At 40.7% G+C, this 15,586-nt stretch overlaps 1 protein-coding gene across 1 annotated transcript in view; it reads left to right on the top strand.

Annotated features, from left to right (window-relative positions):
- LOC107553710 (protein bicaudal C homolog 1-B-like) overlaps positions 1-15,586 on the top strand; it is a 41,035-nt gene that overhangs the window by 2,656 nt on the left and 22,793 nt on the right. Inside the window, exon 2 of the mRNA XM_016236029.1 lies at positions 13,675-13,721. Within this exon, the coding sequence (XP_016091515.1) occupies positions 13,675-13,721 (47 nt within the window). The remainder of the gene's footprint in view (positions 1-13,674; positions 13,722-15,586) is intronic.

Below are 15,586 nucleotides of genomic sequence, written 5' to 3'. Positions count from 1 at the left end.
TACTTCCTTGATATTTGGACCCCCAGGTCAAAGGTCAGTTCAGCTTAAGAGCAGCAGAAAAACTTCCACAGCCTGGCTAACACATTTTCAAGACTGTCGACAACACCTTTCACATCACACACACTCATATGCTTACTCTACAATCATTGTTGTAGTGATGTGGGCATTTTTTCCCACACCTATGATTCAGTGACTCGTAACCATCTCTTTGCTCCGGATGACGTGCAACATCTGGAGGTGTTTTGAATGGCTGTTTTTTTGAATGGTAGGATGCAGCAGTAGGCGTGATCATAAATTCAGCGACGTGTGTTTTTTGTGTGAAGGTTTATTGTGTGGCACAATTTTTCCTCCCCTTTTCCAGGAAATGGGAGAGAGAGCGAGAGAAAAATTACTTTATTAAAATATTTTTATTTCTTAAAAATAAGAGGGGAGACCCACTCTTGTGCTTTTCCCCTTTGGCCAGTCTACGACTGTATCAGCTGATTTTTATAGACTTATTCGGGAAGACTAATGGAGAAAAGTGGATCACCTAGGATTCATGTTCATGTAAGGGAATCTGAGTGGCCTTAGGGTTTAATCGGAAAGCACCAAAGTTCTTTTATGTAGAAATAATCACTTAAGCAAGTGACGATTTGGAGGGAAAAGTATGCAAACAAACTTTAATAATGCATTGTCTATCTCTCTCTCTCACTAACTTTTATGGGAATAGTTTGTATATTAGGATTGAGTTTTTTTCTTTACCCCAATGGCTGTTACATCAGATGTCTGGTTTTGATTAAAAACCGAGGAATGTGTGCTGGCCTGACCTTATATTCTGTGTGATAAGGAATTCTAAAAATAATTAGTGTTTGTTTAGTTGAGTTTATTCCGGCACTTTATGGAAATCATATGTCCCCCCCCCCCCCCCCCCCCCGCCCCACCACTTTTGAAATGTTTTTGAGCCAAATGTGTGTTTTTGTAGGTTTTTCTTTGTCTCAGCAGGTTGTGAAACCACATATTAAATATCTAAATGTCAGTACATCTCACACCTGCTAGTTGAAGGAATAGTTCACTCAAAAAAAATTAAAATGTACTCACCCTCAGGCCATCCAAGATATAGAAGAGTGTATTTCTTCACAGATTTGGAGAAATTTTGCATCACTTGCTCACTGATGGATCCTCTGCAGTGAATGGGTGTCGTCAGACTTAAAGTCCAGTCAGCCGATTAAAAAAAACTGCGTATTTATAGGAAACAAGTCCATTACTAAGTCGTTTTTAACTTCAAACCTTTGATTCTGGCTAAAATACAAGCCCTCTTTACATAATTTTGCTTTCTGCAGTGAAAAAGTTGTCTTGTCTGAATCAGGAGAGAAATATGCACAAATCAAGCATATTTTATGTTCCAATTAAGGAAACAAACTCCTCTGCATCTTGGATGGCCTGCAAATTTTCAGTCTAATCCTGGTTTTTGTGTGTGAATGTGTGTGTAGGTCAAATTTTGTCACACACAAAAGTGTGCTGTGTATTTTATTAATTTGCTTGTGCGTGCAGCATGTTTTCTGACATGTGGGTTTTATTCATTGAGTCTAATTTAGTCTGGGTGCATGTTCACGGCATCATTCTTAACATGCTGCATGTGTCTGGATTGGTGAGCAAAGCAACAGGAAGTGCAATGTGTTTTGGGAATGTGCTCATGGCTCAGCGCACTGTTGTCAGGGAAACAGGTCTGTTGCCTTGGATTTAGATTTTTTTTATATGCATACATGTGCAGTTTGAATATTAAAGGCACACATGCATCATGATTTAGACATTGAAGCAATAAATCAATATAATTGATGTGTAATTATGAATTATTAATCACACGTTGTAGGCTAGGATTAGAATGAATTTTGAAGTGGTGTTGTCTTGGTAACAAGAGTTTTATGGATTGACAGATGCAACATAGCCAGTATGCTGATTTTTAATATTATTTTATAAATTTTTTGGCAGTTTCAACTGGCAGGCCATTTTTTGCTAGTGCTATAAATTCACTGCCAAAATTGGTGCAGTTTTCTTCCTAGAAGACTTCTGTTTGTATGTTTACAAATATAAATCCATTTCTTGGGTTTAATACATCAAGTTTTGCATTGTTTTAATAAAATACTTGAGTGATAAATCTTAAAGAACTGATGTATTGGATTACTAAAACGGTGTTGGGAGAGTTTTAGTTTGGCTGAAAACTCATCTGTGTTCATAACCTGTCAGACAGGGATAAAGTTCCTTATTGTCATGGAGAGATGAGATGTCCACATTATTTAATTCACATTATAGACAAATCCTTTTCACTCAATACCTTTGGAGAGGTCTTTAAGTGGTACACATTGTGTCTGAGAGGCATTCGGCCCTGCAGATGTTTGAGTTTACTTTCATACCAGTTTGAGTTTACTTTCAGACAGACTGCATGCTTTCAGAAGTTGCAAAGGAAAAGGTTACAGAAGATTGCACAACCAGTCTGCAATAGACGTGTCAGTGACATGTGTATGTAATCTCAAGTTATGACATGGCACATAAACTGTCTGAGAAGATAAAAGCTCTTAATCTTTTGCACAAGTGGTTGAGTACTTTCGTTTGGGCATTGACAGGGTCATGCTTATATGTAGTGTGATTTATGTTTCCTGTCGTAAGTGGTTGATATAACCAATCAGATTTCACTCCACACTCTCATGCAAAGAAATCTCTTCTGCTCACCAAAGCTGCATTTATTTGTACAATAATACAGTAAAAACAGTAATATTGTGAAATATTACTACACTTTAAAATAACCGATTTAAATTTTCTATTTTAAAATTTAATTTATTTCAGTGAGAGCAAAGCTGAATTTTCAGCAGCCATTTTTTTTTCAGTGTCACATGATACTTCAGAAATCATTCTAATATGCTGATTTGATGCCGAAGGAATTTATTTATTTATATTTTTAATCAATGTTTAAAAACGGTTGAATTTTTGTGGAAGCCATAATACTTTTTTATTGATTCTTTGATAACTATTTACTTCAAAAGAGCAGCATTTATTTAAAGGAAACATATTATGCCCCTTTTTACAATATGTAATATAAGTCTATGGTGTCCCCAGAATGTGTCTGTGACTATGTGTCAGCTCAAAATACTCCACAGATCATTTATTATATCATTTTGAAAATGCCTATTTTGAGTGGAAGCAGAAACACGCTGTTTTTCGGGCCTGTCTCTTTAAATGCAAATGAGCTGCTGCTCATGCACCCTTTTCCAGAATAGAGCTGTTCCATTACAGCTCGTATCTGCTAAAAAACATCTGTTTTGGTTCTCATTATCATGTTTATCACACTGAAATCATGCGTTTTAAACCATATGAGTTTAAACTTCAGATATATGGTTTTCTGAGTGCACACATCCGAAGCACACGGACAGAAAGTGGCTGTCACAGCATGTGAGTACTGAACTAAGTTCTCATTCACACACAAGTTTACGTTAAAGACACACATGAGTTACAAAAACAGTTGGTTTTTAGAGATGCACAGATCGATCGGCCAGGGATCGGCCCGGATTGGTGATCGGCCGATCAGTCTCACTTCTTTCCGATTTCGAGCCGATCCGTTTTGTTACCAGCGGCACAGGCAATAACATCAGCCGCGCATTCTCGCTCTCTTCTCTCCGACGACCGCTTCTCTCTTTCACACGTCTCATTCACTCTGGTTAAATAGTGCTTGTATTGCGCATTATTTTAGTCATTCCCGCAGGTTTTGCGCATACACCAAACGCGCGCGCACTACCACTGATCAATATTAGTGTAGCGCACAATCCACGCTCAGTCTCAAACAGCTTGTGAGCCACAAATACCAAAATGAGTGGCTAACTGCGCTAAAACGTTCAAATACATACAAAATTATGTCAAAATGCCCGTCTTGGCGAGTATCCAGTTAAACACAGTCAGTTTTGGAATGTTAAATAGTTGAGTAAGAGAACGCATGTTGTGTAACAATATATTGGGCCTGTGGATAAACTCTTAAAGGGATCGCAGTCCAATATTTATGTTGATGTCTGTCATGTTAATCAAAGAACAAAAGACAAAGAAAATAATTTTCTGCTCTTGACTGAATACATTTTATAACTTTAATGGTAAGCATTAATCTGTATTTAATTTTTACAATGAAGACTACAGAAATTAAATTAATCAAATGTAAAATAACACTGGATGTGTTATTTTACATTTGATTACTTTAATTTCTGTTGTATTTCTTACCTGAATAAAAACTTACTTAACCTGAAAAACTTAGTTTCATAGCTCTCTTTTTTCTATTGCATTTATTTGTGCTGTTGTTTGCCTTTTTGTAAAAATTTGTTCTTATTTTATTACAGAATTTTACTTGTTTTTTATGAAAATAAAACTTTGCGTTGAAGAAATGTAGATTTTTGTTTGTATATGCTGTCAATTATAGTTCTTAGAAAGAAAATCGGAATCGGCAAAAATCGGTATCGGCAGATCACACTAACGAGAAATCGGAATCGGCCAAGAAAATTGCAATCGGTGCATCTCTATTGGTTATGTCTGTGAAGGTAAACTGCTGGGAAATAAATCACATGTTTATTTTAGATCTGTGTGGCAGAAGCATATTATATCATTTTGAAAATGCCTATTTTGAGTGGAAGCAGAAACACGCTGTTTTTCGGGCCTGTCTCTTTAAATGCAAATGAGCTGCTGCTCATGCACCCTTTTCCAGAATAGAGCTGTTCCATTACAGCTCGTATCTGCTAAAAAACATCTGTTTTGGTTCTCATTATCATGTTTATCACACTGAAATCATGCGTTTTAAACCATATGAGTTTAAACTTCAGATATATGGTTTTCTGAGTGCACACATCCGAAGCACACGGACAGAAAGTGGCTGTCACAGCATGTGAGTACTGAACTAAGTTCTCATTCACACACAAGTTTACGTTAAAGACACACATGAGTTACAAAAACAGTTGGTTTTTAGAGATGCACAGATCGATCGGCCAGGGATCGGCCCGGATTGGTGATCGGCCGATCAGTCTCACTTCTTTCCGATTTCGAGCCGATCCGTTTTGTTACCAGCGGCACAGGCAATAACATCAGCCGCGCATTCTCGCTCTCTTCTCTCCGACGACCGCTTCTCTCTTTCACACGTCTCATTCACTCTGGTTAAATAGTGCTTGTATTGCGCATTATTTTAGTCATTCCCGCAGGTTTTGCGCATACACCAAACGCGCGCGCACTACCACTGATCAATATTAGTGTAGCGCACAATCCACGCTCAGTCTCAAACAGCTTGTGAGCCACAAATACCAAAATGAGTGGCTAACTGCGCTAAAACGTTCAAATACATACAAAATTATGTCAAAATGCCCGTCTTGGCGAGTATCCAGTTAAACACAGTCAGTTTTGGAATGTTAAATAGTTGAGTAAGAGAACGCATGTTGTGTAACAATATATTGGGCCTGTGGATAAACTCTTAAAGGGATCGCAGTCCAATATTTATGTTGATGTCTGTCATGTTAATCAAAGAACAAAAGACAAAGAAAATAATTTTCTGCTCTTGACTGAATACATTTTATAACTTTAATGGTAAGCATTAATCTGTATTTAATTTTTACAATGAAGACTACAGAAATTAAATTAATCAAATGTAAAATAACACTGGATGTGTTATTTTACATTTGATTACTTTAATTTCTGTTGTATTTCTTACCTGAATAAAAACTTACTTAACCTGAAAAACTTAGTTTCATAGCTCTCTTTTTTCTATTGCATTTATTTGTGCTGTTGTTTGCCTTTTTGTAAAAATTTGTTCTTATTTTATTACAGAATTTTACTTGTTTTTTATGAAAATAAAACTTTGCGTTGAAGAAATGTAGATTTTTGTTTGTATATGCTGTCAATTATAGTTCTTAGAAAGAAAATCGGAATCGGCAAAAATCGGTATCGGCAGATCACACTAACGAGAAATCGGAATCGGCCAAGAAAATTGCAATCGGGGCGTCTCTATTGGTTATGTCTGTGAAGGTAAACTGCTGGGAAATAAATCACATGTTTATTTTAGATCTGTGTGGCAGCAGCAATATACAGTAAATAAATAAATAAATCCGCTGCTCTCTTGTCTCCTCTGAGGCTGGGACTCTAAACAGTGTTCTGTGCTCGTCTGTGCAGCCAAAGACAGAACAGTTAGCATGTTTTGCTCAATCTGTCGCCATGGCATTAGAGCTGGTACACTGTTGTCGCTTGCGAAAACACAATGATGGCGCCGTGGGTGTAAACTTACAGATTAAGGGGCGGTAATATTATAATGAGATCCCTTTGCCACGTCACCAAGGGAGCGAAATCTGATGCGCTCGTTTTCTCAGACGCTTGCAGAAAAAGGCTTCCCAAAACAAAGTTAATCTTTTTCACGTTTCCTTGGTTGGTAGATTCACCGGGGACCTAATTATAGCACTTAAAACCCGGAAAAGTCAGACTTTTATGATATGTCACCTTTAAATAAAAATTATTTTGTAAAATGTACATTATAAATGTCTTTACAGTCACTTTTGATCAATTTAATGTATTCTTGCTGAACAAAATAATTAATTTCTGACAAAGATAAAATCTTACTGACCCCAAACTTTTGAACTGTAGTGTAGGTTGTCACGTCACTCAGAAAAGATGGCTTCAAATCTTAATAGTTAAAAAGATTTGAGTCCAGATGCTGATCATGGGTAAGTTTCTCTGATGTCTCGCTCCCACTCTCGGAACTCTGGAGTTGAAGGGAAGTTCCAGAATTATCCAGAAGAAATGCACTCAAATTATACACTTTTGTTCTTTCACTCGCTTATTCATCACATTCCTAACACACACATAGTTTACAGGAGCTGTGCTATAATCAAACACTACTCTGGATGTGTGTGTATGAAGCTGTATGTTTCAGAGACTCAAAAGCTGTGGAGGTTTTCTGACACACATCCTAAATAGAGCACAGGAAAGGCCTGAAATCAACACACACACAAACTGCATTTAACATTCTGTCTGGTTTGAGGCTTGCTATTTTCATATTTTTCTCCATGTGAGAGTATATACATGTTTTCTGTTGGACGTGTGCCTGTTGTTTCTGTGAGTCTGAGAAAGAGAGAGTATCAAGAGTATTTTAAAGGGGTCATATGATGCGATTTCAATTTTTCCTTTCTCTTTGGAGTAGGGATGCACGATATATCGGCCGCCATATCGGTATCGGCCGATAAATGCTCATTTTTTCTGTTATCGGTATCGGCCTGATAAGAAAATTAGGCCGATATCTTAAAGCCGATAAATAATGCATTATTTCCTTCAGAGACACTTCAGATGCGCGTTGTTCGTTTGCAGCCTTTTGTGCAATTGTACGTTGTAATATTGTGTTTATACTCAACGCGTAAAAAGACAGTAAATGTCATTATAATCAGTAATTATGTCCCCACTGGATGCAACAAATGCCTCGTTTGTAATGGGTATGAATGTTTTTGTCTCGTCACACGGCATCAACAGTATGTGAGGGGCGTAACATTTCCGTCTCACGCTTGAGGTATTCAGCCAATCACAACGCACTGGATAGCTGGCCAATCACAGCACACCTCGCTTTTTCAGACCGATGAGCTTTGTAAAAATCGACGCGTTTCAAAAAGGCGGGGCATAGAGGAGAAACAATAATGTACAGCATGTGGAAAATAATGTGTTTTTTTACTTTAAACCGCATAAACACATTTCATTACACCAAATACACAAAATAATGTTCTTTTTAGCAGCATCATATGACCCCTTTATAGTAACATTTTTTAAATTAATATGGAATCATAAGCATTTATGTGCTGATCTGTGAGTAGTGGGGACCGGTTTAGTTCAGAGGTGTTAATCTGTTGCATGCTGTACTCATTATAGATGAGTGACCACATGTGTATCCATGCTGCAGAGATACGATATCATCCAAACATCTCACGAAACTGTTGATTCAATTCACAGCATCTGATTAGAGAGATGTGAAGTGAGGTTTCACTAATTTCAGAACTTCAGAGAGGGAACTCAGTCTTCCTCTGTCCTCACTTCACCCAAAATCAGACTTGTGTGAGCTAATGTGAAGGGTGCTTTGTTTTAAAGTGTGAAGTGGTTTTCTGACTAAAATTTGTGAAGTAGTTGCATTTTCCATGAATATAGTACAATTTGATCTATCTATCTAATTGAGATTTTTATTGTTAAATAAAAATATTGTTAAATGTTATATTGCAGTCCATAAGTTTTGCCTCTTTGTTGCCATCTCTGTTTGAAAACCTGGAATTGCAGCTGTGTGTGGAATTATCTAGCTTGCGTGGGTTGTGGATCACCTGCAGGATCCTCACATGCGATAGCTTAGTAGCCGGGACAAATTATTTATGTTTACAGAAGTGACGTAATGACGCAGCAGCATGCTCGAATTTCCCGCGAAAACCCGTACCACTCAAATTAGAAAACATTATTATAAGCTAACCATTGTCGGCTCCCAATCACCTAAACGAGTCTGTAACAAAGTTCGTTTTTCAGGAAGAAGGAGGCGGGAACTGGCGAACACTCAAAGAAATTTTTTATTATTTTTAATAAAATAAACACAAAATAGCGAACCAAACCAAAACACAAAATAAAATCCAGGCCTGGTCCTCTCTCGTCCAACACTGTCGTCACTCCTCCTTTTATCCTTCCGGAGCTCCTCCGTGGGACTCGAGACCGGTGAGTTGCGCAGGTGTCGTGCATTAGCATTTACTCCACCGGTCTCGCTCTGTCCCCACAGTTCTCGGCCCCGCCCCTCTTGTCACATACCCCCATCGGGGGGGTACTCACGAGGTACTGCGCTCTACTCCCCCCCCCCCCCCCCCCCCCCCCCCCGCCGACGTGTCTGTCAGGTGCTTCACTGAGCTCTGAAATCTTCCCCAAATGCGTCTTCACAATGCGACATCTCCAAAGATCTAAGATCCGGTGTCTGTAATGAAATATGTTGTTACAGGTGCATGTCCAGGCTGGTGGAGAAATGAATGATTCATGTAATTGAAGTTAATTATTGATGGGGCCAATCGCTGCTTCCTGGGCTGTGTAATGTCCAGTTTGCTCGTTTTTGCGGGGTTTGGTTTGCAGTTTGTGGCGGCACTGGACAGCCCTCGGTGGACGGCCCGACACTCCTCTGCCGCCCGGTGGACGGCGATGACTCCCCCGTTCCCTGCTCCTCCCCTTCATGGCGGATGGCAGCAGGCTCCGGCCTCAGGCGAACGGCGGCGACTCCTCCGCTCCCTCACGGATGGCAGCCGTCCCTCCACAGCCCATGCAGTCGGCAGCGAGTTCATCCGCCCCCCCCCAGCAACTCACTCCAGCCCACCGCCTCCATGGCGGCAGACTGCTCTCCACCATGCTTGATGGCACCACGGACTCACCACAGCGGCGAGGGATCTCTGGCAGCGCGTCCCTCCTTCCTCCCGGGTTTTGGCACCAATGTAACAACGTTCGTAGGTCGGGAAGGAGGCGGGATCCGGCAAACATTTAAACAAAACTTTAAAAAAATAAACAAACACAAAATGAAAGTAAAGCGGCAGCCCCTCGCGGACGACTGCCGCACACAAAACACAAAATAAAGTCCAGGCCTGGTCCTCTCTCGTCCGACACTGTCGTCACTCCTCCTTTTTTCCTTCCGGAGCTCCTCCGTGGGACTCGAGACCGGTGAGTGGCGCAGGTGTCGTGCATTAGCATTTACTCCACCGGCCTCACTCTGTTCCCACGGCTCTCGGCCCCGGCCCTCTCGTCACAGAGTCGTCAGGAATTCAAATCTTATTTTGTTACAGCTCTACGTCACGAAGTAACACATTTGCATAATGTCTGCCCACGTTCTACGTCTCCATTTTGCCCGCCCACAAACAGTAACATTTCCGTGGAGTTAAAATCATGTCGAGAAGATGCTGCATGCTACGCTGTGAGAGTACATTTGTTTATCACATCTTATAATTACCACAAACTTGTTAACACTTGACACTTACCACTGAGAAACATCCTGCTCTAGTCGTGCTTGCGAATCAGTCTCTTGTCGAGCAGCCACTTCAACCGTTTCATCATCAGACTCCGGCTCGAATTGGTAATGTACAATTGATACCATCTTTTCTATGTATTGACAAGTCTCCAGGGTTGTCATTCCGTCATGGAAATGGGCGTTTCGTTTCCGACACGCGCTGTACGCGGTAGACCAATCCAGAGCCAATCTCTCTACAGCTCTGGACCAATCACAAAGGACTGCGCCATCTGACCAATCACATCAGTGAGGGCTCACGGAAAGGAGGGGTTTAGAGAGACTGATTCTTTGAACTGCTTCGCACGAGTCGTTTACGAATCATTTAGAAATTAGGTCAAATTAAATCTATTTTTTGAGAAAACTAAAAATTTTTTACCTTGCATGCATGTAAACCTGTTTTAGTAGACTCATAAAACAATATTAGCAACCTTAAAAATGGCATAATAGGGGCACTTTAACACTGTTTGTGCTTGTTATCTGGAAAAGAACTTGTTTATTAAAACCGGGTACAATCAAAATGTTTCTGCTTAAAATTAGGTGGAATCGGTAAATTAAAGTTTTTTAATGGATTTTGTTTTGGGAACACAGGGGTTTCGAAGATTGAAACCACTTCTCTGTCCATGTTTTCATCCGTCTCTTTCTCTCTCTCCACCACATGCCAGACACTGTTGAAAAATTGTGATGATACCATTTCTTTGTTTTCCAAAAGAATCTCTAAATTTCATCATTGCTGTCTAAATCCCTGCATTGCTCCATTGACTAGCCGGTGCAATGATGTGCAATGAAGTAGGGTTTAAATCAAACCAAATCTTGGTGTAATAAGATGGACACTTCTTGTAATTGTAGCTCTTCCTTTCCTTGTTTGGATCAGGAAATGTAGTGAATTTCATGGAGAGATGGGTGGATGTGCTTTTTTGTGATTTTAGGGTCATTAAGACATTTAGATGACAAGATTGTCCCATTTCCAACCCTTTTATTTCCTCCCATTTTGGGGTTTGTTGTTCTGACCTCTCTATGAAATCCATATTTCATCTTTAAAGGTAAAGCAAAGTGCAGGAGAGGGTTTGGCGCTATTAGATTAATCGCCCTCTATGTAGACACATACACAAGAATGTTTCATTTTATATGATAGGACAATCTCAACCAAACATCTGGAGGCCCAGCGTCCCACCAAAGCAAACAAATTCTCAGATTTTCCTGTGAACCCAATGTTTTCATCGCACCTGACTGAGAGTCTTTGAACAGTTTTGTTTTTCAACATCACACTTTAATTACATATTACATATTTGAGAGATCCGAAGTCTGATAATGGTTGGATAAATGATGCAGATCATTGTACTAGTTTAAATTGACTTTTTTGTATTGTCAAAGAGCAGTTTCGACACATGCTGTACACAGGGTTGGGTACCGAAACTTGGTGCCAATATGGTACTATGTACTATGTAACCGGTATGTACTAGAACCGGATCAGAACGCAGATTTTGGTGCCACCAATGCTTGAGCGATCGATTGAAATATTTGTTGTCTGGTTCTCCGAAACGGACGTAAGGATCACCGGCACAGCACGTGAAAAATAATTGGCACCGGTACCTATGTAACCGGTATGTACTAGAACCGAATCAGAACGCAGATTTCGGTGCCTAATTTCGGTGCCACCAATGCTGGAGCGATCGATTGAAATATTTGTTCTCTGGTTCTCCGAAACGGACGTAAGGATCACCGGCATAGCACGTGAAAAATAATTTTCCGACTAAGAAAATTCATGAACGCAAGTCGTAAAGCTCTAATAATACAAATCCGACACGAGTGTCCATGTTGTTTTCACATTCCGACTTAAAAGCACAACTCGGGAAATGAGAGCATCCGAGGAGCGTGTGAATGCAGCAATTACACTTGCTCTGATGGCAGCAGGTAGATACTGTTCAATACTGTAAAAAGCATATTGTAAAAAGGCTATGTCGATTAGCAATGGATTATAAATATACTTAATTATGATGAAAATACCAAAGATGGCTTGAATAACACAGATAAACTATAGGCCTACATTGTCGCAGTCGAGTGTTTCTTGTCTTTGTTTTATCATTCAAAACGTTTATATCTTCTGTTTACTCGGTTACAGCGATAGCAATGCCTTTGTCCATATTAGGGATTTCCTGAGACCTTCTCCTTCTGTGATACTCATGTGGAGTTTCTGGTATGAATGAAACCGACATTAAATGTGTTTATAGTGCTCAATAATGGCCAATCCATCCTATTTTGGGAATTGTTTTTTTTTAAAGTATCGGTTCAGGGACCATTTAGGCACCAGAACCGTTTTAAAAGTATCGATTTGGCACCGGTATCGGAAAAAACCCGAACGATACCCAACCCTATCTGTATGGGATGCTGTGAGTGTGATTATTAAAGGGATAGTTCACCCAAAAATGACAGTTTGATGTTTATCTGCTTACCCCCAGGGCATCCAAGATGTAGGTGACTTTGTTTCTTCAGTAGAACACAAACGAAGAGTTTTAACACAAACCGTTGCAGTCTGTCAGTCTTATAATGGAGGTGAATGGGAATCACGGCTTTGGGAGTAAAAAAAAAACATACACAAATTAAACCTTGCGGCTCGTGACAATACATTGATGTGTAAAGACACAAAAACGATCGGTCTGTGCAAGAAACTGAACAGTATTTATAAAGTTTTTTTTACCTCTGATTCACGCAATGTTCGAACTGTCCTGAGTGGCGGCGTGTCCTCCTGAGCTCATTCTCAACAGCAGGCGGGCGAGGCGTCGTCGTCGTCTTGCTTTATGGCGGATCGCAGACTTATAAGTGCATTACCGCCACCTATCTCTCAAATGGACCATTGACGCTTGGTCCACTTGAGAGATAGGTAGCAAGAAGAAGAAGATAGATAGCAAGAAGACGCCTCACGTGCCTGCTGTTGAGAATGGGCTCAGGAGGACGCGCCGCCGCTCAGGACAGTTCGAACAAGTTCGGACATTACGTGAATCAGAGGTAAAAAACGATATAAATACTGTTCAGTTTCTTGCACAGACGGATCGTTTTGTGTCTTTACACATCAATGTATCGTCACGAGCCGCAGGGTTTAATTTGTTTTTGTTTGTGTATGTTTTTTTTTTTTTTACTCTCAAAGCCGTGATTCCCATTCACCTCCATTATAAGACTGACAGACTGCAACGGTTTGTGTTAAAAATCATCGTTTGTGTTCTACTGAAGAAACAAAGTCACCTACATCTTGGATGCCCTGGGGGTAAGCAGATAAACATCAAATTTTCATTTTTTGGTGAACTATCCCTTTAAGATTTATGAACTGTTTTTTTGTCATCTATAACTCAGTGCATGAGTGTGAGCTTGCATACAGCTGCTTGTGTGTGTGTGTAAAAGACAAGCATATGTGTTAGTTTCAGCAGGTTATGAGAATGCTGCCTGATTCTTGTATGTGTGTGTTTTGTGGTTTACTTTGAATACATCTTGAGAATGTGAATCTAGCATTAAAGCTTTCATATCGTGCCAAACCGCAACCTTAAAATGTGACTCATTCACAATATAGCATGGATTCTCATAATTTATTGCTTAAATATCATTCAGAAAGTTAGACATCTAAATGTCTCTCTCTTTTTCTCACACAGCGGCCAGTGAGGGGAGGATAAATGGAGGAGAGGATTATTTTCAGAAGGTAAGAATTTTTTTTTTTTTGAAAAATGTTTTAAAAACATTTGAAAATCTTACAAAATCTTATTAACCCTAAACTTTTGAACAGTAGGCCTAGTTTTTGATGTTGTGATGTCCCACTTTACCTGTATATACATTGTTTGGGGAGCCAGCTCTTTCAGCTTCACTGTATTATGTTTAAATGATTAGAACACGATTGTTGTTACCAATTTCAGCTTTAGTTTCAAAACAGGATGGAAGTAGATCTTCCATCTGCCGCATCACACACTGTAGCTATTTAACACACAGACTCTATCACAACTGTCATCCATATTCCAGTAGCATGCTGGTGTTTCCAGTGTATATTGGTGTGTGCGTGAGTTTGGGTTATATTGGCTTCTTCAAACACACAGTACATCTGACTGAAGATGCTCGACGGAGGAGCCAATTCAGAAGTTTGATTGATTTGTTCCAAACAATTATCCCTGCTTAGGTTTCTAATAAATAGGGATAACAAGGGCCAATGAAATTGTCAAAATATTATTGGTTTGGCTCAGATGATTGTGGTTTGTGTATAGTCTATGAACAGCGCTTCTCTGATTGCGGTATTGATACAATCACTGGTTTCTGTCCTCACTTGCACTTTTGCTGTCTTTCTATGGTTGATCCAGAAGGCCTTTGTGGTTATCTTTTTTAGCAAATGCAAATTATTTGGTGTGTATGTGACTTTTTTTTTTAGGTGAGATGAAATGGTAATGAACTTGAAGTATTGAGAGATCTTTTCTTCTTTACTAAGTTCTCATGCACAGATGAATCATTCACAATAAGATCAATAACATATATTTAGAAGATAGATAAGGGTGTTGTAACGGGGCTGACGAGACGTGAGACGTGTGGATCCATCTGCAAGCTTTTAATAGAGAGACGGGGTAAAACAGGCAGGGTCAAACAATGGCAAACAGGTATATGGCGGGCAAAACACAAGAATAGTCCTAGGGCTAGTGTAGGTCACCGATCGGCAGACAGAATCACAGGGGCAAGACGAGAGGGAAAAAAACAGGAAAACAGGCACAGATCAAAAACAGGCAAGGCAAGGCAAAACAAGGAAAACACGGAGACTCGGAAAGGGGTACAGGCTAAACAATACTCAGCAGGAACAGGAAACCCCCCTGGTGAACCACACTGATCATGAGACCATGGCGGAGACTGTAACGAGAGAGCAGAGACAGACAACACAGACAGAACATTGGGGTTGATAGACAAGACTGAGCGTTCAGAGGCAGCCTCCCTGGCTGGGTCGGGACAAGACAAAAGTTCACAAACGGCCTCCATAGAGTTCCCAGACGACCTCCTTGGCCGGAACAGAACAGGCAGATCGTTCACTGACGGCCCCCTTGGCTGGAACAAGACAGACAGAGAGTTCATCGGCGGCCTCCTTGGCCGGAACAGAACGGGCAGAGAGTTCACAGACGGCCTCCTTGGCCGGAACAGAACGGGCAGAGAGTTCACAGACGGCCTCCTTGGCCGGAACAGAACGGGCAGAGAGTTCACAGACGGCCTCCTTGGCCGGAACAGAACGGGCAGAGAGTTCACAGACGGCCTCCTTGGCCGGAACAGAACGGGCAGAGAGTTCACAGACGGCCTCCTTGGCCGGAACAGAACGGGCAGAGAGTTCACAGACGGCCTCCTTGGCCGGAACAGGACGAGCAGAGAGTTCATAGACGGCCTCCTTGGCCGGAACAGGACAAGCAGAGAGTTCCTCGGCGGCCTTCTTGGCCGGAACAGAACAGGCAGAGAGTTCATGGACGGCCTCCTTGGCCGGAACAGGACGAGCAGAGAGTTCATAGACAGCCTCTACTGACACCTCTGGAGGTTCTGCAGCGGATGCCG

Source organism: Sinocyclocheilus grahami, unplaced genomic scaffold (genome assembly GCF_001515645.1).
Source record: "Sinocyclocheilus grahami isolate Dianchi unplaced genomic scaffold, SAMN03320097.WGS_v1.1 scaffold18.1, whole genome shotgun sequence".
Lineage (NCBI taxonomy): Eukaryota > Metazoa > Chordata > Actinopteri > Cypriniformes > Cyprinidae > Sinocyclocheilus > Sinocyclocheilus grahami.
This window is presented reverse-complemented; position numbering and strand designations above follow the sequence as displayed.